Source organism: Fusarium graminearum, chromosome 3, assembly GCF_000240135.3.
Source record: "Fusarium graminearum PH-1 chromosome 3, whole genome shotgun sequence".
NCBI classification, from domain to species: domain Eukaryota; kingdom Fungi; phylum Ascomycota; class Sordariomycetes; order Hypocreales; family Nectriaceae; genus Fusarium; species Fusarium graminearum.
The window spans coordinates 256,836-279,305 of NC_026476.1; the positions used below are offsets into that span (position 1 = coordinate 256,836).

Sequence of the window (22,470 nt, forward strand, 5' to 3'; positions counted from 1 at the left end):
AGTGGTTGAACCAATGGACAGTCCAATCTATAACTTTATTCGATATACATAGCACTTCTGCGAATCAGGAATTTACTCCAAAGCCAAACAGGAATAGTCAAAGTATACCCAAACCAAAGAAGAGCAGCCATGATCGCAAACTGCTTCACCGAACCCATCGCCTGCATCCAAGGAAGCGAAGCATACGAAACACTAAAAGCCAAGCAATTCTTCATGACATTTACCAATACCCCAATGTCTCCAGTCCGTGATGGTATGCTATTGGCAGAATACGTAAGAAGAACGTTTGCTGCACCCGTCAGCCCAAAGGCAAGGAGACACCATCCCACACAGACCAAAATCCAGGACTCGGGATGTCTTAGTCCGTATCCAAGAATCAAGCAGCCAGATGGGCTGACAAGTGCACCTAGAGCCATGATGGGTAATCTGCTTCTCGGATCTGGCTCTCTGGTGTGTCCACAAGTCGATCGAATGAACAAGAGATCTGCAAAGTAGCCACCAACCGGGAGACCAGCGAGAAGGCCAATAAGAGATGAGATGTTAAGTAAGCCGATCGAACGCGAATCCCATAACAGTGGAGGAGATGCATAGACAACGGCGACGATTATAGAAATGATGACAGTCCAGCCAATGGTGAGGCCAAAAACATAGACTGTAACTAGGACTTGTGGTGCAGATAACAGCTGGAGGGGCTGAATGAGACGACGTGGCATGTCTCTCCAACGTAATGGAACATAGTCGGCGCTGAACGATCTAGACTTATACTCCTTCCCAAAGTCGATTGAGGGGGCTGTCTCAGCAAGTGAGGGAGTTCGAACATCCTCGATTGATGTGGTGCTTGGTTTTTGTCCCGTTATATCGTCACCTGAGACAGCATCTGCAGGTAAATGGAGTTCGTCTAAATCGTGAATCGTCTCTGGTAACATCAGGATAGATGCAATGAGGTTGGCGCCAGTCAGGATAGAAAGTATCCTGAGATACCACCTCCAACTTCCCAAGCCGACTCCTACTGCCCCAGCAACAAGGGGTCCAATTGCAGAACCCGCTGCAAGGAAGCCTACGTACACAACCATGGCTCTAGCAAGATGATGGGTGGGGAATGTCTCGGCGACGATAATGGGACCGAGTGCCTCGACCAAGCCACCAGCTAAACCACCGACAATTCGTGAGTTGCGTAAAGATTCGTAACTGGCGGCTTCGGAGGACCAGATGTTGCAAGCGATAAAGAGGACGAGCGAGCCAAGGACGGTAAATCTCTTGCCAATAAGTGATGCCATGGGGAGGGCAAAGAGATTCTATCATAATCAGTCCCCTGACGCGAAGGAAGGATAAACTGTAAACTTACAGAAAGACCAAGAGCCAACAAAGCGTATGTAGCCAAAGCTGAAGCCTGAGTCTGGGAACAGTGCAAATCTTGAATGATCAACCCAAAGATTGGAGAGAGGCCAGAGCACCATGCGTTTCCGAGGAGGTTATAAAAACTGACATTGATCAGCACCGAGACACGCCACCAGAGCGGCCATTTCTAGACAGGGATCATTAGCGTTTGCGGAGAAGACTAGATGTCATTTAGGGGGAAATGGAGTCTTACAAATGGAGAAATAGACATAATAAACGAGAACTCAGGACTATCACGATTGAAAGTCTTGGAGAGTTGATCGAAGGTACAAGGTCATCTAGAGTAGTCTGTATAGTGGAACGCTTTATGTATTCGTCATTTAACGCCTTTACACCCGGACCAGGGTTTCAGCAGCTAGCCATTCTTCCCCGCCATTGTCCCGACCATTTCGGCATCGATGGAGATGTTTCCCCGGACTATTACGGTGCTAATGAGGGGCCTCCTTAGGATCGTCCGCGGGCCGTATCCGATGCTCCTGGGATTTCCTGGGGAAATCCGATCTGAACTATTGCCTCACATTCATTTATGCAGTGTGTAATAAAAATGCATCATCAAGTTCAATTCTTCATCTCAGGGCCACTGACTCTGCTTGATATGTAAACAATAGCCCCAAGATAGGTAGAGAATAAATAGGTATTTTTATGGCAGTAACGTTAAGAAGATATAAATTGTAAGCCTTGCTTTCGTTCAAGTTCAAGATCATACATTCTCTAGATAAAGCGTGGCTAAAAAGGTACTCAAAAGAGTGACTACAGTGCAATCGACTAACTAGACAAACCAATATCCCCCTACTCCGATACGTAGGTCTCTACATCAACTCCTTCGACTCGATAAAACCCCAATGCCTTGAGCATTGGCTTATCATCAAACCTATAGAGGTAGACAGTATCATCCGTGTCTGCAAAATGCTGATACTGGTGCCACGATGGAATGCAAAATGTATCACCTTGCTTCCAGTGTAGAACAGCATCCCCAACTTTGGTCCAGCCGGAACCTTGGATAACATGGTAAACAGCAGAGCTGGTCTCTCGAATCACTGGTGACTGGCTTCCCGGGAGCAATCTCTCAGCTGATGCGCCGATGATTCTGCCAACTGTTGAACTCGCATTAGTCACTGAATCCCATGTCGATCGACTGTAGTACTTACTTTCGGCCCCACTCGGCTTTAAATAAGGCTGTGAGACCCAACTCTCGGAACTGGCGTCTAGCTTGGCCTGCATCTTAACCCAAGGGTACACGATATCAGACTCGTCAAAGTCTTCAGCAGGATACCTCGCAGCAGAATGATGTTCTACAAAGTGCACCGGAAAGTGAATAAAGCTGGGAAGGTCAAGTCCATCGAGCCAGATGACAGGTTTGTCATCTCCTCCCTCCTCGTCAGCGCCCTTCTTGCCATGGTCGTGCCAGTTCCATGAGGGCGTGACGATTAGGTCCCGAGCCCGCATGGGAACTCTCTTGCCGTGAACTGCCGTGAAGCCTCCACAGCCTTCGATGATGAATCGACAAGCAAAGGCCGTGTGTCTGTGTGCGGGTGCAGTTTCCTTGGGCTGTACCAATTGAAGACCGGCGTACAAGGTATCGGTTGTATAAGGTGCCTCTGGGTTATTCAATGATTAGTAGATGCCCAGTCAGTCAAAAATAATGAACTTCTCACCTCGACCTGGGTTTTCAAGCATCAAGACGCGACGCTCAGCTTGCTTTTCCGTTATCAGCTCTCCTGCCTTGAGAAGAAATGGCCTGATATCATGATAAGACCAAACGTGAGGGATGGTTTTGGGATTGGGCGCTGCTGGGTTTAGACGTTGCATCTGAGCCCAGAGTGGCGCAGTTTGGGTACCATGGAGAGCCTTGACCAACTCTTCCGAGGTCTGGAGAGACTTGGTTGCTGTGACACTGTCAATAGTTCTAGTGTCATCGGGTACCATGTTTGCAGAAGGCATGTTAGTAGGCGTTTCGGTTTTTGAAGGAGACATTGGATAATGGACAAATAGGTCTTGTTAAATCTCAAGTATTGGATTAGGTCTCGTGTTGCAAGTCACCTTCTTGGTGGAAAAAAGATTGGGTTAGTTCTTAATGGATCAAGTCTAGTCTTGTAGCTGGAACGTTATGGCCGTCGTCTGGGATAATTATTCCGAGATGTTGCGCGGCCATGGGTGAGTTACCGACTCCGGGGCACCATCGGGAGACTTTCCCACTAACTCCGACAGCTATATGCAGGGGTTGTTACAAAAATGATAGAGATATACACCTGCCGGCCATGGACTGACAATTTCTCACTGGAAATCCGATGCTTCGCAGCTATATCTCATTCATTCTAGAAGCCCATTTCATCAATACATGATGCATACCACTGCATATCCATCACGATCCACAACCATGCTTGAAAGGCTTCATCGGTCATTTCAACATGTCAATGGAGAGACTTCACACACCAAGACCCAAGTTGAGCTACGCATCGTCGTAGTTGGTGCTGGTCTGGGAGGTCTAGCGACTGCTATTGCCCTCGCGCGTCGAGGTCACAAGGTCGTAGTCTTGGAGCAGGCAGCCGCATTGGGTGAGGTATGTATCAAAAGGGCGCTAAAAGAGGAACAAAGCAGTAACTAATCCTTATTATCCAGGTCGGCGCTGGCATTCAGATCCCTTCTAATTCTGCCCGACTACTCCTAAGATGGGGCATAGGTCCTTATCTCGAACAGTACGCCGTCAAGCCAGAAAGCATGACGTTTCGTCGGTGGGAAAACGGAGACCCCATTGGCTACACGAGACTCTCACCAGACTTTGAGATAACCTACGGTGCACCTTACTTTGTCATCCATCGTGCTGACTTCCACCGTGCTCTTTGTCGCTTAGCAGAAGACCTTGGTGTAACGATTGTGACTGACAGCAAGGTTGTCGAATATGATGAGGCGGCACCATCGGCCTCAACATCCGACGGCCGTGAGTACAGTGCCGATCTCGTTATCGCTGCTGACGGTGTCAAGTCCATTGCTCGATCGGTTGTCCTTGGAGGTCCCGATCTACCAGCTCAAAGGACAGGTTTCGCTGCATACAGAGCTACTGTGGATACCGAGGACATGAAATGCGACAAAGATACGTCTTGGCTTTTGGAAAAGCCAGGCATTAATATTTGGTATGGACGTCAAAAATCAAACTTGAGCTAGACGCAATGACTAATGCTCTATCATAATAGGATTGGAGAGGATCGCCACGTTATGACTTACTGCATCGCTGGTGGTAACTCATTCAATCTTGTTCTGTCCCATGTGGACCACTCGTCACCAAGTACCTGGAACTCTGAGACGGCAATTCAAGATATGCAAGACTCATTTCGCGACTGGGACCCCAAGTGAGTTATCGTCACCCAATTCATCATCTTGTTCTAATCATAGTCTATAGATTACAGAAAGTGATCATGATGATCAAAAAGACCATAAAGTGGCCTTTAATGACCGGTAGTCGACTACAGACTTGGATCTCAAGGAGCCAAAAGCTTGTCATTCTTGGTGATGCAGCCCATGCCATGGTGCCGTACATGTCCCAGGGCGCTGCAATGGCTGTAGAAGACGGGGCTGCTCTAGCTGCAGCCATTTCAGAGGTCACCTACAAGGAAGAAGTTCCAATGGCTTTGCGGGTGTTTGAGAAGGAGAGAATGCAGCGAAGCTATGGGATGCAGTCTGCCAGTCTTGTCAATGGGAGACTGTGGCATTTCCCAGATGGCCCGCTTCAGCAGGCTAGAGACTTGGGAATGAGGGCAGAGGTTGAAGAGAGGTCGTTTGTTGAGAGTACAAATCAATGGAGTGACCCGGTAACACAGCTTTGGGCGTATGGATACGACGCAGAGCAAGCTATTGAGAATCTTTGGAGGACTGAGAGGGCTAGCGTGGAGAGTAGACTGTAGCATCTCTCGAGTGGTTTCCCAATCTATGGAGATGAATTTCCTTAATATGATAAAGATTGTGCAACTCATTTCATTGTTCACTTGTTGGAAGTGACGGCATAACCGGGTATCCACAACCATTTCCGGGTGATTCCAAACGTATCTGACTGGACCTTTTGTAAACAAGCCTCCAAGACGGCATTTCTCTATCTACATCATGGGTCCGCTCTGTATCGTCAGCTCTACTCAGCTCAAGCACAATACCTACATCGCACGATAATTGGGGAATGTAGCTGTAAAAACTGAATTGGCAGTACTCTAAATTTATTTCATGATTAATTCAGGATATTAGCGTTCATAAGTGAAGACTCATTCGATGTAAAAAGAGATATGAGCTTAATAGTAACATTAACGTTCATATTTATTTTCTTACTCTAATCCGTCTAAGATCACCCCTAGTTCTCCTCATAGAAACAATGTCTAAATCTATTCAAACTCTACGCCATTTCTCAAAGTTCCAATCTCGGCGATTCTAACTTCCATGTGTGTTCCTGGCACAAGATACCTAGGTGGGTTCAACCCAGCGCCAACCCCTGCAAATCAATTCGATTAGCACCTCACTGGACAATAGCATGAACTTGTAAACTCACCACCAGGAGTCCCAGTCATAATAACACTACCCTTTTGTAGCGTGGTCCCGGAAGATAGGTGGGCTATCAGACGTGGGATAGAAAAGACAAGGTCGTCCAGTTTGGCGTCCTGTCGTACCTCTCTGTCAACAATTGTCTGCAGGTGAAGATTCTCAGGCGATGGGATCAGCGCGGTCGAAACTAGCACAGGACCTAATGGGGCAAAGGTATCAAACCCTTTCGAAAATCCCCATTGCGGTACGCCACCTGCGAGATTGGGATCTCTCTGCCATTTGCGAGACGAAATATCGTTTCCGGCTGTGTAAGCAGCGACATATTCGAGAGCTTCACTCTCGGGGACGTTTTTGGCGTCTTTGCCAATTACCACAACCTAGAGAAATTAATTAGCGACTAAGAAGCGCATCATTTCTAGGTGTCCCTGTACCAGCTCCCCTTCGTAGTCTGCTTGGTCATCCTGGGCTACCCTTGGGATTACCACATTCACGTCATGATCATGTACTGTTGTTGATGGCTTGAAGAAAATAGATGGAAATGGCGGGATTTTTCGACCAGCTTCGCGAACTATTCAACAAATGTCAGTGCATTCATTTCTTGAAAGGCCTAGCTTTTACGTACTGTGAGTGGCGTAGTTTAGCCCAACACATCTTAGGATGGGTACATCGGCGGGCGTCAGGGGTCCGAGGAGGGTTTTCACAGTGACAACCTCATCTGTAACCCGCGTGGCACCAGTCGTGTCGTAAATATCGTCTCCTTCAATCACACGAGCCTGAAGACGTGTCTGCTCCACCGCGTCTCCGATGTCGAATTCGGATGTAGGAAGTATGGGCTCTCCTCTTAGGGTGCGTCCGTCTGTTGACACAAATCGAATCAGTCGCTGCCAAGCTACCTTCATTTTGAGTTCGTGTTGTATTATATTACGTTGAGATTATTCGTACTCATCATCTTAGCAAAGGCGTGTTGATATGATATATCAGACTGCAATTACACTCATCGGCCTTACCGACTCTCACGTCCCGACGCTTCCCCGCAGCGGAGCAACTATGTTTTCAATTGGCTGATGGTGAGGGTGAGACACTGTGTACGTAGGTTTGTTTAAATAGAGTTCGCAAGGGTATGTTAGTCTGACTACAAGAACCGGCCCATCCCAATGTTGCCCCGGCCTTTCCTTCATCGTCCCATTTCCCAGTATCCCGACATACTAGGTTGATATCATGACACCTGAAGAAGAATCCCAATCGGAGTCGGTAAAACAGAACCGAAAAGCAAACAATGTGGAGCCAGCACCCAAGAGACGCCGGGTTGCGTTAGCCTGTTCAGCATGCAGGATCCGCAAGTCAAGGGTGACATAGACAAGCATCTCAGTGATCAGCCTTGACTAACTAATCCCAGTGTAATGGAGCACGGCCAAGATGCGACACATGTGAGAAGCTAGGCTTCGAATGTCTCTATGAGCAGCAAGAAACGTCGGCCAATCTTCTCGTCCCAAAAGAGTAAGACTCTCTCTCTTGTGGCCTTACCCTAGACTTGTGTGCAAGGCTAACTCGGTTCGCTTACTTAGTCTGTTCGCCGCCCTTGAAGCAAAGGTTAATCTTTTAGAAGCCAATGTTCAAAAACATGATGGAAGACTACTTGTGGTTGAGGAGTCCATTTCCAAGATTGGAAATGGCCCTATTGCACATCACCCAAAGTCGGGCGACGTGGTTGTGAATATTGACAGGATGGACGAATCTTGTACAGATCAAAACAACACTGATGGCATGGCCGTCTCATTCGTCGACGAGCAGGACTGTGGATTCTTTGGTAAGCGGATCAATTGCGAGTGATTGACAATGTGACTGATACTGGACGCGTCTACAGGGCCGTCGTCCAACATCGCATTAATGAGGCACATCCGAAAGGTCATAGACCTCAACAGGCCACAGACTGGTCAACCCTCATCTCTAACCCCCGCTTCAGAATTTAGTGTCTATGAGGGTGGCCTGGTGAGCAGCTCAACCACATTGCCCCAGACCTCACAAGACTCATCCAAGACATTGGGTGTCAATCTCTTACCCCCGGATGAGGTGATGAAACGCCTAATCAGTGCATACTTTACCAATACAGGACTCTTATTCCCATTCATTCACCAGCAGGAGTTTCTAGATACATACCAACGTTTCCAGGCAAGTGGCTTTAGGACTGACGTTCGTCGGACCTGGCTGGGCTTACTAAACATGATACTTGCTATGGCTACTTGTACATCGTGCTGGGAAGATTCTGGAAGTGAGAAACATTTCGAGGAATCCGACATATTCTACCGTCGAGCTCAAGAGCTTTGCCAAACACAAATGTTCCGAGGTACCACTCTCGAGATAGGTCAGTGCAGAAAAAGGCCCTATAGATATGTCAAAGCTGACTTGTACGAGTGCAATTTCTTTTGCTTACGAGTCAGTATCTTCAGGGTACTCACAAGTCAGTTCATACTTGGACAATACACGGTCTTGCCGTAAAAGGCGCCATGTCTATTGGACTGCATTCAAGAGATATTGCCTCCAAATTTACTCCACTTGAGCAGGAGATTAGGAAGCGCACATGGTTTGGGTGTATCTTGCTTGATAGGTTGGCCTCTCTTCCAAAGAGTTTTACTATAACGTGTCCAAACAGGGGTGGAAGCTGACAATACCTTACAGAAGCCTCAGTATGACGTTTGGGCGTCCATGTTCAATTCCAGAAGAATACATTCGTCTCGACCTTCCCAAGCCCTTAGCTTCTGACGAAACGCAGCAGCTGAGCACGGCATTTTATAATGCATCAATGTTGGAATACCTTTTGATCCGATATCTCTCAAAACTAGCCGCTAACTCATCTTAGACAATTGTACAGAATTATGGGCAAGATCATTGTATCTCTTTACGGAAGCAACCTCGGGTGTGATGACCACGCGTCAGATACTTCAACCATGACATATATCATTCAGTTTGAACAAGAACTCACAGACTGGCAGAACAGCTTGCCCCATCGTCTGAGTCTACATAGCGCAAATGAAGTTGCACAAGCAGATATGCACGATTCGATAATTGAACGCTTTCGAATCATCCTGACGCTCAGACATCTCAACGTTCAGCTTCTCCTTCACCGCCCAATGTTTATCCGATCGTTGGGTGCCTTACACAAGGATCCTAAAATGCCGCACCGAAATGCTGGGTCAGTTAATAGCATGCAAGCCAGTTTCGACAGGGTGTTTGTACAGGCGGCAGAGAGTACGATTGATATCATATACTCGGTACTTACAAGACCTGATCATGGTCGTCATTTGATCGGCGCTTGGTGGTTTACACTCTATTATGGTTAGTTTCTTTTCTCTCTATGGACTCTAGAGAATCTGACATATTTTAGCCTTTAGTGCAGCACTGGCTGTTTTTGGAGGCTTGTTGATCTCACTCGACTTGGAAGACGAATTTACAAGTGCTAATCGTCTTGACAAGGGAAAGAAGTATCTGAACAAAGTCTCCGAGACACTTTTGAGACTCAGTGGACATAATGTCATTGTGTTACGATGCTCTAAATTTCTACAACAGCTAACCAGGATAGTGAATGCTTGGGGTACGTCGTGAAGCCATATCCCTTCATAATGCTTGGTTTTAACAGTGTGCGCAGATACAAGGCCTCATCAAGAAGTCAATTCCGAAAGTCAATATCTAGAATCAAACCCATTTGGAGCAGGTTCCTTTGACCTTGAGTCAGACTTGCTGTCGACTATGCCACAGTGGGAAGGCCCTGCACTCAATCTTGGCGATGAGCTTGAGCTGGGACATTTCTTTGCCAGCGATTCACAGAGGTGGTTTGAGCGAGCTCAGTGGTAATATGGTAGAATAGATAACTGTAATATTATCAAGTCCAGATACAAAACTGGCACGACAGGATAATTCGTATTAGTCTTTGATACGTGCATGTAATGTCGATCCATATGAAGATGAGTGGCTCGAATCGGAACACTCTAACCCTTGGTAATGTCCTTAGCTTATTAAGCGGAAGTTTCAGTCGCCGATGGGCTCCGAAGGCGCCGAACTCTATGGCCTCGTACCCGCATTGACACATCGACGCGCCAGCAATTATGTAGATGACGACGGGGCATCATCGGCAGCACGATTGTAATTCCATAAACCAGAGACAATATCCCATGATAAAACAAGCCATAGTCTCTTACCTTGCACTAACCAAATTTCAGAAACAATCAGAACAGGTTTAACTCTATTCAGAACTGATACACCTTCTTTATCCTACTTATCTTTACTCTCAATCATGTCTCAAGAAATAACACCAGGAGGCTATCATTGGATCTCAAATGCCATTGAGAGCCTTGATCCTGAAAAAGACTATGAGCTCATGTGGCGTCTCATGTCTTGCTATCGATCGTCTGACTTTATGAACAACATGATCTACGCCCTTACATTCCCCAACTTTATCATTACAACCCACGGAGCCCAAACTGTTTGGCGTTCAGATGGCGGCAAAGTCATCAAGCGAGGTACCCAACGCGTTGAAGATACGGAAAACTACAACATGACATGGTGGCATTACGGCCCCAGCGATAAGCGATGTCGTGAAGCCGTCGAGCACATCAACAATCTACATGCTTCTCTCGCCCGACGATATCCAGGAAACTTCTCGTACAATGAAGACTTTCTATACGTCACAACATTCAGTGCCATTCTTATGCATCGTCTTCGGCTTCGACTGGGTCTATCTGGTTTCACAGACAAAGAAAAGATCGCCGCTCATCACTTTTGGCGTGACATGACTCCTCTCTTTATCAAAGAGGATGGCAGCTCTGTTCACGGTTACCCTGATGACTTTGAAGGCTGTCTGAACTTTTGCAAAACCTATGAGAACACCCCACGCGAGTTTGATCCAAGAATGCAGCATATCGGACTTGCCATCATGAATCAATTTGCGTTCCGTTACTTCCCTCCTGGACTCCGCTGGCTGGCGATCGCCACAGTCAAATCCCTGACGCTTGAGACAACACTTGCAGCGATGCGGATCGAACCAGTGCATCCAGTTCTAAAATATATTATTGTCTTTGTGGTCGGGACATTGATGAGTTTGGCTGAGACGTTTCTGCCTGATCCTAGGGAATCGTTTTGGAAGAAGATTGAGACCTTGGATGTCGAAAAAGCCAAAGCACGGAAAGCAGATATCAAGGAAAGTGACGAGGCATATTGCAAGTATATCCGAGATAAATGGAGTGCTCCAGGGTGCCCATTTCAGATGAAGGCTGAGTGATAGGGTATGGTATTGGAAAGTTTTAGTAATCTAAGACAAGCTTTTAGTAATATATAGATTGGGATGGTACAGTTAGGAGCATTACTTTTTTTTCACTAAGGATAACATGGAAACACACATAGACTGGGATAGATCATTCCTCTTATAGCCTCTTTATCAGCATTTCTTATAAGTAATAAAAGATAAAAAGAAAAAAAGGGAACATAACAGCCCCAAAAGTCAAAAAGTGAGGTTCTGCCCGGGCTCGAACCGGGGACCTTCTCGGTGTTAACGAGATGTCATAACCAACTAGACCACAGTACCGATGCTGTTTTATTGTTGAAGACAGTCCTGCAACTAGTATCTATACGCAACGCAGAGCTCCACCATTCAACTCAGTGTGTGTAACAGCCATCCATCCCAGTACCAAGTGTAATATGTTTCATGTTTCATCGAACATCTTTTATATATCTGCAGCCTATAATCCATTCAACTAGATCAGATCATCTTGAGAACATAAGCGTTAATAACCAGAAGAGCCATTCCTATTCCGACATCCCACTCTTCAGCTCTATAGTAACCCTGCGCCAGTTTGAGCACATTACTACTCTACGCCACCGTACCCTATCCTCTTATACAACTGACAGTCATGCCAGTTTACTCCACCCTACTCTGTCTTCCCAATCCCACTGTTGGTTTACAAAGGTTCGCTTTGTGTTCCTCTGACCTTGATCTCAAGTGCTGATCCTCTTGACTGCATTTACATACCTGCCTGTTACGTCAAGTCCTCTTACCAGAAGCAGCATGCGGCTTTGGCACAGCCTCTTCGCTTGGTTCGTGGTACTCGTTACACGAGCTGCAGCGAATGGTATTGAAGGTTACGGCCTCTCCTCTTATGACCCCCTCTGCGCCGAATCGTGCCTCCGGTCCCTGTCATCTCTTTCGCTGTCTTGCAGCGAGCACAGCGATGGTCATGGACACATGATGATGGCCATGGTAACCACGCCAGCTTGTCGCGCCAACAACACCGCTTTCCTCACATCTACGGCTTGGTGCCTCAGTGTTAAATGCGCCGACCAACACGTCTCGAAGCTCGAGGCGTACTGGGAAAAATGGGTTACGGGAAGTAAGGAGGTCGTTCCAAAATGGACTTACTCTGAGTCTCTCGCCAAGGTGGATCCCCGACCACCAAAGTATGAAGTTGCTGATACAGACATGTCACTTAATGAGACTTCTGTCGTCAACCCAACCGCCTATCTCAAGCAGTGGAATGTATTGGGTGGTGTCAAGCGTGAGATTACTCTTGAATCCACATACGGGTAAGTGCATACAAGACATGACACCCTAAATTTTCGCAACGATCAACCGCTAACGTCCGTCTCAACATACAGAATCGTTCTCATAGCTGTTGCGGTCGGCCTCCCAGTGTTCATGTCCTGGCTACGATACATACCCTTCATGTCCGCCCTCTATGATCGACTCAAACCATACATCCTTTATCCCAGCACGATCGGAACCTTTTCTGTGCGTCCGTTACCATTTCAAATTGGAAATGCACCAACCGTTGGCCAAGGAATTTACATTGCCATATTCGTCGTCCTCAACGTGGTTTTGACCGCCATTGGCTACCGTACGGCTCAACCCAATGGCTGGTTCACGAGCTCTTGGCAAGAACTTATCGCCTATCTTCTGTACCGAACAGGAGCCTTCGCTTTTACCCTTCTTCCCGTTCTGCTTGTGTTTTCGTCGAGAAATAATCTTTTACTGTGGATAACGAATTGGTCACATCCAACGTATCTGTTGCTACATCGTTGGATCGGCCGACTGTTCACTCTCTACGCCGTGCTGCATTCGATCTTTGGCCTGCTAGCCTACAGACACTACGAGAAAACAGTATGGTGGGCATGGGGTGCTGCAGCCACTGTGTTCAGCGTCGTGCTCAGCGTCGGCAGTGGGCTGTACGTTCGAAGGAAGAACTATGAAGTCTTCCTACTGGTGCATATTATCCTGTCCGTAATTATCATTGTTGGTTGCTGGTACCATCTTGTCCTGTGGTACGAGTCGATGGGTATGCATGTTCCAGATTATACATCCGGCTATGAGGTCTGGCTCTACATTGCTTTTGCGGTCTGGGCATTCGACCGAATTATCCGAGTCGGTCGTGTACTTGGTGCAGGAGTCAAAAGATCTAAAGTTACAGATCTTGGCAACGATTATATGCGTATTGACATTGAGGAAACTCGCTGGACCGACGAGCCGGGCAAGCATTTATATGCATACTTTCCTACTCTCAGCTTCTACCGACCGTGGGAGAACCATCCTTTCTCAATTATACCCACTGGACTGCTGCAGAACCGGGACGCGTCGTTGCCAAGTTCGCCGTTCCATGATGGTGCTGGAGGAAAGGATCTTGAGAGCACGACGCAAAACACTGTCCGACGGGTCTCTGCAAGCTCGGATGAGAAGCGTAACTCCGGAGGTGTCACACTTTTCGTCAAGAAGGCAAAGGGCATTACAAACTATCTCCAGCCAGCCGATAATCTATTGACCCTCGTTGAAGGCCCCTACGGGAACAACAACAAAGACCAGATCTTACGATGCGATCGTGTAGTTTTAATTGGTGGTGGAATCGGTATTACAAGTCTTCTCCCATGGATGCTGGGCCACTGGAATGTCAAGCTCGCTTGGAGCGTCAAAGCATCTGCTCAATGTTTGGTCGATGAGCTTGAGCCATGCATCAACACGCTAGACCAGGCTCAAAGGGATATCCGTATCGGTAGCCGATTTAATATTTCTGCACTGATCGACGAGGAGGTGACTATGGGCTGGAAGAGGATCGGCGTGGTTGTGTCTGGACCAGGACCGCTTTGTGATGATGTCAGAGCAAAGGTGGCGGCAGCAGGCAAAGCTAGCAAGACTGTATTTGAGCTGGAGGTAGATGCTTACTCTTGGTGAGGGCTTATTACAGAATGATAGTCCAAATATCTCAATTCAAGTGGAGTGATTTATAGTTTGCAACTGAGTTGTCGGCATGTATCAAAGGCCGATGATGCAGTCTTCACATTTCCTAAACGCTTGAACAAGAAAGTCTTGATAGAGCTAAAACTTTCGACCTTACGATTTAGATTCATACTAGAAGAATAAAATTGCAGACGAAGAAAGAATTAGAAAGCATACTACCAACGTCTATGTCACCAAAGACTAGTTTTATTGAATCAATCTCTTCCCCCAACGTTCATAAGGTACAGGCTTCCAGTTGTAGAGTTGACATTTGTAGGAGATCCCAGGTACAAGACATCAGTTCCATCACTCCTCATCAAAGCTTGGAGACGCTGCACCTTCTTACCAACAACGGGCTCAAGAGCTGTATTAGTCCAACCAGCGCCACCGACATTCTCAAGCACGAATGCACTAGCCGAGGAGCGGCAGTAGTAAATACGTGCACTGGCGCCATCATGCGTGATGCTAAGCGCAGCACTTGTCTCACTGTCCTGGTAGAGAATCTCCCGCGTCCAAGGATCCTGGGTTCCGTATGTGGCAGTTGCACGACGGATCTGCCATGAACCTGCCGTGGATGTCTTGAAGCGATATGCATGCTGAATATGAACGGATCCATCAGACTTCTCATAGAGTGCCATCTTTGCACTTTGAAAGGCAGGACCTGGTGAGGCATTGATATCGCCGCTGTACGTCTCACCAGACGTCAAAGGCTGATAGACAATATCGGCGCTGTTCTGTGTGATGGGAAGTGAAACTGTGGCTCCTGAAGCTGACGTGAAGGAGTTTGTTGATGGGTTGTAGCGCACGTAACTTCCTTGATGGCGTACAGCAGATGCAGGATACTTGCTCCACTCCCACTGGAGATGGACATCACCATCCGACGAAAAAGCGATGTCATCTGGGTATACCGAGTAGCCTTTGTTGTATGCCCAGATAGTCACACGTGACCATGACCCATCACTTGTTGAGTACTTGTAAAAGTAGCCACCTTTTGCGTTGTTGTCGTTGGCTGCTTGTCCACGAACGATCAACCATAAATTCCCATCAGCATCCCGCTTGATGACAGGATAAGTGACCTTGATGGTTTGATCTGGCATTTCGGAGCTGGCATCGACCAAAGTACTGCTGTACGGTGTAGTAGACCGGAAGTACTTCCACGGCTCATTGTGCATGCTGGTGAAGACGTGCACATAGCCATCACCGTCAACACTGATGCTCGGAGTGTTGTGGCCAAGATCATCCGCAAAAACAGCACATTGACCATCTGAAGTCTTGACACAGTCGCGGGTGATGGTGCCATCTGCGATAGAACGACGCGCTACCATGACGTTGTTGTTGGCTGTGCTTCCACCAGGGGGGTTGCGTAGGTAGGCAAGCCAGTCATAGCCGCCATATTCGTCTAAGGGATTCCACCAACCGGCTTGACTGTTGACATCTACGGCAGTTGATATGGTGTTCAGAGCACCAGTTGTAGCCGTAGCATGTACTGTCGAAAGCGCAGCAAGAAAGACGAGGAACTTGAAATTTGCCATGTTGATATACTGGTGAAGCATTTCATAATCATCTACAACAATGGACTTTTGCGAGTTTATATACAATATCCTCTTCCCTTTACGCTGTAGGATTCATCTTAGTGTTTGATGGTGTCTGTATTCGGGATTAATTCCGTCCTCCATGTTTCCCCAGATTCCCCGCGTTCGTGATCGCCTTCCTGGTCATGGGTTGGTGGTGTAATCTGGGGATGCTTCATGAAGGAACCGCCGCGCGCCGTCGAGGTAGTCAAGATGTTTTAGGGGGTGTCTAGTGTACAGTCTTTGCAGGGGTCGAGAGCTGATGATCTCTTTTCGATTAGTTGGTGTCGTAGTCGCTGTCGGAACGGCCGCGATCAAAGATTCACAGCGGGGGTTCCGTCGCCTGTCGGCTAACATGATCCGGACTGTTGTTTCTTCGTTGCAGAAGGTAGGTCACCGGTCAATCCAGTCAAGGCAGCGTTGGAATCTGCATGGCGATTGATAAGATGGGTCTCGTTTCTTAATGTAATAGTCGTTTGATAAAAGAAGCAGAATACCCATCTCGTCCTGGACTCCTACTCCAAGCCACTGCAGGTTAGACTTGACCGTGATGGCCAAGTTACTGTGTAGCATAATACCCTTGTATATAATCACTCTCTTCAGTACTGTTTGCTCCATTTTGAGAAGGAAATTGACTGAGATCCCCTTGGAAGTTGAGGATGCTATTGTTTAGGGATTCACCAGGCCTGGTGGCAGTGTTGAAATTTGGGATGGCCATATTTTCCATGCCCAACATCGGAGCTGAGAAATACGCCCAAAGGTCCAGCTCATCAGTGCTATTTGTGGTATCAGCCAGATTGAGTAGTGGCCAGAGTGTTTCTTCTGCATTCCAATGTGAGGTATTGCCAGCATCTTGTGATCCGAGCGCTGTCTCTTGTTGCAGATTAATGTCAGAATCAGTCCACCCTGCGGTTCCTTCTGCAAGATTCTGCATATTTGTCACATCTTGACCTCGACTTTCGGGGTTACTGTTGTTATTGGACAACTGTGTGGTCTCTCTGTTAAATCCTGCGTTTGAACAAGGTGGACTTGAGTCCAGGGCTCCAGTCTGACTTTGATCTTGTCGCGACATATTTCGAAGTCTTTGCACGATTGATCGTCTTTGACTACGTCGTGTCTCTCTCATACTCTGCAATGGCCGTGAATGAAGAGTGCCCTCTGTAGCTCCCGTAGGAACCTTCTCCACAAGGTCAACAGTAGCATCAGCCAATTTTGATAGTACTTCGCGAGCTCGACCAATCCGTTCCCACCGGGCACCAAGTCTCTCCAATATCAGCTTCCACTGGAACAGGCTACTCTTGAGCGAGATCCAATCTTCTTGCGCCTTATTCCTCGCTTCTAAGCTTTTCCATATAATGAGGATCATGGTAATGCCACTCATGAATTGGAAATGAAGGTCAATCCAAGTAAAGTCAGCGAGGCCTTCACTGATGCGGAGGAATGACAGTTGTATGAGCTCTTTTGCGGCCATGTAACAAGACAAGGTCTCGGAAGGACTGAGTGTTGGCCGTGACAAGGATGGTCGGTATAGAATGAGCAAAGCTGTTCTGTGCCAATAGCTCCACCAATTAACGTCGTAGCCACAAGGGTCAGCAAGCGTTTGGGCGAACCCATTCCACTCTTTTAGGCTTTGTGTCATGTTGATTGTCCATTGAGACAGCTCAACCTCTGACTCTTGTGTGTTGTGGCTATCTGTAAGTTTTCGAGTGCTATGAAGCTTATGGACGATCTCGCTTTGCAATCGTTGCAGCTCTAGCCAATGCAATGTCTGCCGCCGGGTTGTAGATGTCAATGAGCAGCCAGGCAAGTTGATATCCACTGACAAATTGTCAAAGGTAAAGGGACGACCCAGTAAGATATTGAAGGTTCTATCAAAAGTGTAGGCAATCCAAAAGAGCCTTCGCTTAATGTCTGCTTCTTCTTCTTTGCCTGTGTCAGTATCGCCCGCTGAAGAGGACATACTGATAGTCCTTTCCGAATGATACCCTAGGTCAATGCACATTCTCATACAAAGACCAGATATATACCAGACGGGTGCAGGAGCGGAGTCTACTATTGATAGCAGTAAGAGTAGGAGTAGACATTGGATAGACTGCACGTTCTTGGTCTGCATGATATGGCTTACATCAGCCATGGCATTGGCAGTGAAACCTTTCGACATTGCATGGCTTTCTTCATGGTCCCCTACCATCGACATGAGGGGAATCGCAAGTACCATGTTAATCATGAAACGCACTCGTACATCAGAGGGTGATAAGTCAGGAGTATCGCTTCTGCCATTGTGTTTATCGTAGAATTGTGACATGGTATCCTCGAACTGTTCCTGGTTGAGAATCGGATATTGAACTTGATGACAACTGAAGAATGTGTCTGTGAGGTTATTTGCCAATTCCCGTGGAGGCAAAGCCGCTCTTGCATTGCCTTTCTGTGGCTGTGGCGTGGGTCGCGTTTCTGCAGAATCTGATGGAGTTTCGAGATTCGAGTAATCTTGCTGAGCGCACTCGAGTGCTGATCGAACCAAGTTGATACCTGGATGATGTTAGGATTGGATATCAACATGGGAGCGGCTACTATACCACTTGAAGATTCGGCAAAGGTAGGATGCTCCTCAGTATGTCCAGTGACAGAAGTCTGTGCGGCTTCATCGCCAGATCGCAGGTTGGAAGTAGCTGGAGATGTTTCGGTTGGTGCATTTTCGGCATCATAGATCTGCGTCTCCAAGTTCATGAGTTCTCTCTCGAGGTCATGGATGACGCTTCTTGGGTGGACATTGCCTGAGCGCCCGTCTGTGTATTCGCAGGTCGACCCTGAGTTTTGGCATGGCCGGCATGCTGGAATCTCTGACCTGATGTTAGTCGTTGACAATTGCAAAGTATGGAGGCTCGACGCGTACCTGTATCGCAACGCGCTTTTCGCTTTCTACAGCGATTGCAAGCATTGATTGTCTGTCAAGAATGCTACAGTCAGATGTTTGGTTTGTAGGAGAATGTTCTTTAGGCGTACAAAATATTGCAAGTCCATTTCTGGTGGGATTTCCAGCAGTGGACTGATATACTTGGCTGTCCTTAATCAAGAGGATGCTCATTACTTGACAACTTGAACATTATCTACTATTGGTGATGGGTTCGTCAAGTGGTGTGGTGTTTGTTCTCCAGTATTGTCAGGCTGATCAAGTCAATAAAAGTGCGGAGACAGTTTGCGCGGACCTCATTCCGTCACTTCGCTTCAAGCCCACCTGGGTATAGCTTCTGGGCAGATTTGTCGATCTTTTCCCTGTGTAGTTTAGAGCAGGGTTTCTAGCGTCGGCTAATTTAAAATGGTCTCCCAGTGCATGTTGCCGATCAAGTACATTGCACTGAGGTTCAGGGTAGCAAACAGCTTATTGAGAACGATTACAACAATGACTATCTATGAGATTAAGTGTTCGCATTTAATTGCTAATATTAAGTTTGTTTTTAGCTATTATACGTTTAAGAAAGAAGTTAGATACGATATAATTGAACAAAATCTTGGAGGTTTGAGTAAACCCTAATAAGTGCCTATTTATTAACATCGTAGCAACAGGTTAATTATGCTAAACTGGGTGATGCTATAACCATGATCCAATTCTTGACTGACAAGATATTGAGAGTGCTAGTGCCGAGAATATTCCAGCATTGATCAAATAGAGTGCCTATCAAGCATCCTTTGTACGCGCCTGGACGAGTTCCTCTTCCACAGCAAGCATTTGTTTAGGCGTAGCAACTTCCTCCGCGTGAACATTAAGCGAGCCAAAATGCGAATCGAGCTCCTCCAACGTCTTGTTCTTTGTCTCGGGGTAGCATGAATAGACAAGAATCGCAGAGAAGACGTTGAAAGACATGAAGATGAAGTAAACACGCGGACCGATGCGAGAGACTGCAACTGGCCAGACTTGACCAACGATGATGGAGCCCAGAGATGCACCAGAGGAGGAAATACCGAGACCCTTGGAACGGCAATTTGCTGGGAAGATCTCGGATGCGTAGATCCATGCGCATGGTCCGAAACCCATGCTGTCTGTTGGAGACAATAAGTATATGTTTATCTGGGTGAGATTGAATCAAGGACTTACATCCAACTGTGAAGAAAAAGATAAAAAAGATGTTGACGTAGTTGGCGTGTGAGTTTGTCTGGCCAGGATATGCGAGTTGAAGAGCGCCGTTGATCTGCCACACCCGTCAGTGATCAATCGCCCTGGTAGAATATTCCAACTTACCATCAAACAAAACGCCATGATTATAGCACCCACACCAAGCGAGTGCCTTCGACCGATCTTATCAATAAAGAACATGGCAGCAACAGTACAGGCAACTTGGACAGTTCCATCAATGCCAGAGGCTAACAGGCTCAGCTCTTTCGAGGTACCAGCAGCGATAAAGTTTGTTGGGAGATAGTATCTGATACCAGCAGCGCCACTCATTTGCTGAAGAAACGCCAGTGACCACGCACGCCAGAGTCGCGACCACAGTGGCTTCTGCTGGATGAAAACGCGTGCAGACGTGATGGAATTTTCTTGGTGCCAGAGAATGTTGGCGTGGATCTCGTCGAGCTCGGGCTGGACTTCGCTTGGGGACAGGCCGCGTAGCTTGGAGAGTGATCGGCTTGCGGCTTCGATTTGATCTGACTCGACAAGCCATCGAGGACTGACAGATATTTAATGAGCTTTGTACAACTGTGATTCTGTGGGATCAAGACATACCTCTCGGGGATAAAAGGAACACCAACTAGGAAGAGAACAGCGGGAACAAATTGCATGGCATTGGATAGCCTCCACTCCAGATCAACGCCATTGCCAGTCTTCCAGAAGGAGTATCCATAACCAACCCAGAACGCGATCGATATTCTAGTTTCATTAGAATCTGACGATGATCATGGTTGAAAATTCAGTCTTGACTTACCCAGACACAATGCCGACCTGATTCGCAGCAACGTAGAGTCCTCGATTCTTGGCAGGTGATATTTCACTCAAGTAAAGCGGGACAGAAGTAGATACCACGCCAGTACCAAGACCGGCAACGATCCTTCCCACCACCATCATAGCAAGGTGAACCGAACCGGTTTGTATGGCAGCGCCTACACAGAGGAGACAAACACCTCCGAATCCTGCCCAGCGTCGACCATAGCGGTTGTTCAAGGGCCCTGCAAAGAACGCAAAGCCAATGAACTGACCTGCGTAGAAGATGGAAGTGATGAGTCCCTTGTCGCTGGAGGACGGATTATCCAGGGCTTTGTTGAAGCCGGGGGATACATAAATAGTGCTCAAGATGCCGATATCATAACTGGTACTTTGTTAGCGATCTCGTTCATAATTGATCTGTAGTCTTCTTACCCCCAAAAGATGGACCCCATCGAGATGACGACGATGCTAAAGATCAGCCATGCGCTCATCTTAGGCTCTGCTATGCCTCCAACTGTGGTCATTGTGATAAGTAAAGGCTCAGATAATTCGTTAATGATTGAAAGCTCGTGCTTGAAAGAATTCTCCGCAAAGAATCCGGGGAAGTTATCATTTTTATTCTGATCAACACGTTTGAGATCTGGGGAAGCGCGGAGACAGTGGTCTGATGGAGTAGTAGCTGACCAGGGTGTTGGAAAATTTCGCGATGTGGATATCCAGCAGACGGAACCTCCGCCAACGACTTAGACCCCTCACGGCGGTTCCGTCTTGGACGGCTGAACGGAATGATGAGTTAGTTACTGATAGCTCGACTTGTTTAGAATTGTGGATAGTCTGTAGGCGTGACCTATCTATGGCCTGACTATTTGAGGCTTTATCCCAGGTAGCTAAAATCTGCGAGATAGATCAATTGGACACATTCTTTACCAAGCTAAGATGACTTTCGATAGCGTCAAATCCAACACGAACGGTGCCCACTCACCACTTGACCAGCTCAAGCATGTTTCTTCCACCCGTCTGACACCCAACCTCAGTGTCCACACCTTTGCTGTCCAAGCCAATCACTACTTCGATCGGAGCTTCCGTCCTGGTCAACACCTGACGCTTCAATTCCCTCCAGATCTTGATCCTGTGTCTGGGCCTCAGAACCTATCAGAAGAGGACAGGCGTCTTTCATTCACCCCATACCATGTCGGATATGCAGATGATGGATTGATCGAGACCATCTCGCTTATGGCTCGTAATGGACGTGTCACGGGTCTGCTTGGGCTACCGCGTCCACATTCTCCCTTGGTAGCGAACATTGTTCAAACTGGTGGTGGATACCCATCTGCTGTACTTGATAGTGCCCAGACGCTGATCTGTATTGCTGGAGGCACTGGGATCGCCCCGTTTATTGCGATGGCGTCGGAAAAGAACCACAGAAGTAGCCCCGAGGCTGGAGACAGGAAGCCAGTCCTGATGTGTAGCATTCGGGGTAGTGACTTTGCCGCTATCGAATATTTACTAACACATCAACTGCTCATCCCAAGAGATTGGAGCATGGTCCGAATCTTTGTCACAAGCGGGGAAGAGGGTGAGGGGATGGTTGATGGTAAATCGTCGCAATGGTGGCACGAACGATTGAAGAGTCTCTCACAAAACTTGGATGGTGATATGGGCTTCTGTCTTCGGCGAATGGAGCTACGAGATATTGAACCTGTTATCAATGGGACTAATGACCCGGTGCTATTCTGTGGGAGCAAACAATTAGAGTGGCAGGTAAAGATGTGGATGCTAAAGAGAGGAAATGTTCACTGCACAGAGAGGTA

At 47.3% G+C, this 22,470-nt stretch overlaps 10 protein-coding genes and 1 non-coding gene across 11 annotated transcripts; 4 read left to right on the top strand and 7 right to left on the bottom strand.

Annotated features, from left to right (window-relative positions):
• Positions 1 to 35: 35 nt before the first annotated feature.
• On the bottom strand, positions 36 to 1,609 carry FGSG_04774 (uncharacterized protein; the record flags this gene model as incomplete). Its single annotated transcript, XM_011324917.1, has 3 exons — positions 36 to 1,295; positions 1,346 to 1,525; positions 1,592 to 1,609. 3 exons carry the CDS (start codon positions 1,607 to 1,609, stop codon positions 36 to 38), a joined length of 1,458 nt encoding a protein of 485 aa, XP_011323219.1.
• Positions 1,610 to 2,187: 578 nt separating this feature from the next.
• Positions 2,188 to 3,324, bottom strand: FGSG_04775 (uncharacterized protein; the record flags this gene model as incomplete). The annotated part of the gene is made up of 3 exons (XM_011324918.1): positions 2,188 to 2,492; positions 2,547 to 2,996; positions 3,054 to 3,324. 3 exons carry the CDS (start codon positions 3,322 to 3,324, stop codon positions 2,188 to 2,190), a joined length of 1,026 nt encoding a protein of 341 aa, XP_011323220.1.
• Positions 3,325 to 3,775: 451 nt separating this feature from the next.
• On the top strand, positions 3,776 to 5,297 carry FGSG_04776 (uncharacterized protein; the record flags this gene model as incomplete). The annotated part of the gene is made up of 4 exons (XM_011324919.1): positions 3,776 to 3,958; positions 4,018 to 4,529; positions 4,590 to 4,745; positions 4,796 to 5,297. The coding sequence occupies 4 exons, from the start codon at positions 3,776 to 3,778 to the stop codon at positions 5,295 to 5,297; spliced, it is 1,353 nt and encodes a 450-aa protein (XP_011323221.1).
• A 465-nt stretch (positions 5,298 to 5,762) lies between these two features.
• FGSG_04777 (uncharacterized protein) lies at positions 5,763 to 6,818 on the bottom strand (the record flags this gene model as incomplete). The annotated part of the gene is made up of 4 exons (XM_011324920.1): positions 5,763 to 5,869; positions 5,927 to 6,296; positions 6,351 to 6,487; positions 6,542 to 6,818. 4 exons carry the CDS (start codon positions 6,816 to 6,818, stop codon positions 5,763 to 5,765), a joined length of 891 nt encoding a protein of 296 aa, XP_011323222.1.
• A 319-nt stretch (positions 6,819 to 7,137) lies between these two features.
• Positions 7,138 to 11,191, top strand: FGSG_12610 (uncharacterized protein; the record flags this gene model as incomplete). Its single annotated transcript, XM_011324921.1, has 10 exons — positions 7,138 to 7,170; positions 7,316 to 7,416; positions 7,485 to 7,726; positions 7,784 to 7,908; positions 8,089 to 8,281; positions 8,570 to 8,603; positions 8,789 to 9,252; positions 9,484 to 9,508; positions 9,673 to 9,764; positions 10,134 to 11,191. The coding sequence occupies 10 exons, from the start codon at positions 7,138 to 7,140 to the stop codon at positions 11,189 to 11,191; spliced, it is 2,367 nt and encodes a 788-aa protein (XP_011323223.1).
• A 229-nt stretch (positions 11,192 to 11,420) lies between these two features.
• FGSG_20628 lies at positions 11,421 to 11,494 on the bottom strand. Its single transcript has one exon. It is a non-coding gene; the product is annotated as a tRNA-Val (tRNA).
• A 480-nt stretch (positions 11,495 to 11,974) lies between these two features.
• On the top strand, positions 11,975 to 14,125 carry FGSG_04780 (uncharacterized protein; the record flags this gene model as incomplete). The annotated part of the gene is made up of 2 exons (XM_011324922.1): positions 11,975 to 12,489; positions 12,562 to 14,125. The coding sequence occupies 2 exons, from the start codon at positions 11,975 to 11,977 to the stop codon at positions 14,123 to 14,125; spliced, it is 2,079 nt and encodes a 692-aa protein (XP_011323224.1).
• A 260-nt stretch (positions 14,126 to 14,385) lies between these two features.
• FGSG_04781 (uncharacterized protein) lies at positions 14,386 to 15,723 on the bottom strand (the record flags this gene model as incomplete). Its single annotated transcript, XM_011324923.1, has 1 exon — positions 14,386 to 15,723. The coding sequence occupies one exon, from the start codon at positions 15,721 to 15,723 to the stop codon at positions 14,386 to 14,388; it is 1,338 nt and encodes a 445-aa protein (XP_011323225.1).
• Positions 15,724 to 16,300: 577 nt separating this feature from the next.
• On the bottom strand, positions 16,301 to 18,762 carry FGSG_04782 (uncharacterized protein; the record flags this gene model as incomplete). The annotated part of the gene is made up of 4 exons (XM_011324924.1): positions 16,301 to 18,270; positions 18,318 to 18,586; positions 18,635 to 18,660; positions 18,745 to 18,762. 4 exons carry the CDS (start codon positions 18,760 to 18,762, stop codon positions 16,301 to 16,303), a joined length of 2,283 nt encoding a protein of 760 aa, XP_011323226.1.
• A 655-nt stretch (positions 18,763 to 19,417) lies between these two features.
• Positions 19,418 to 21,183, bottom strand: FGSG_04783 (uncharacterized protein; the record flags this gene model as incomplete). The annotated part of the gene is made up of 6 exons (XM_011324925.1): positions 19,418 to 19,779; positions 19,835 to 19,928; positions 19,979 to 20,405; positions 20,462 to 20,605; positions 20,661 to 21,041; positions 21,092 to 21,183. 6 exons carry the CDS (start codon positions 21,181 to 21,183, stop codon positions 19,418 to 19,420), a joined length of 1,500 nt encoding a protein of 499 aa, XP_011323227.1.
• Positions 21,184 to 21,595: 412 nt separating this feature from the next.
• FGSG_04784 (uncharacterized protein) lies at positions 21,596 to 22,286 on the top strand (the record flags this gene model as incomplete). The annotated part of the gene is made up of 2 exons (XM_011324926.1): positions 21,596 to 22,136; positions 22,192 to 22,286. 2 exons carry the CDS (start codon positions 21,596 to 21,598, stop codon positions 22,284 to 22,286), a joined length of 636 nt encoding a protein of 211 aa, XP_011323228.1.
• Between the last annotated feature and the right edge of the window lie 184 nt (positions 22,287 to 22,470).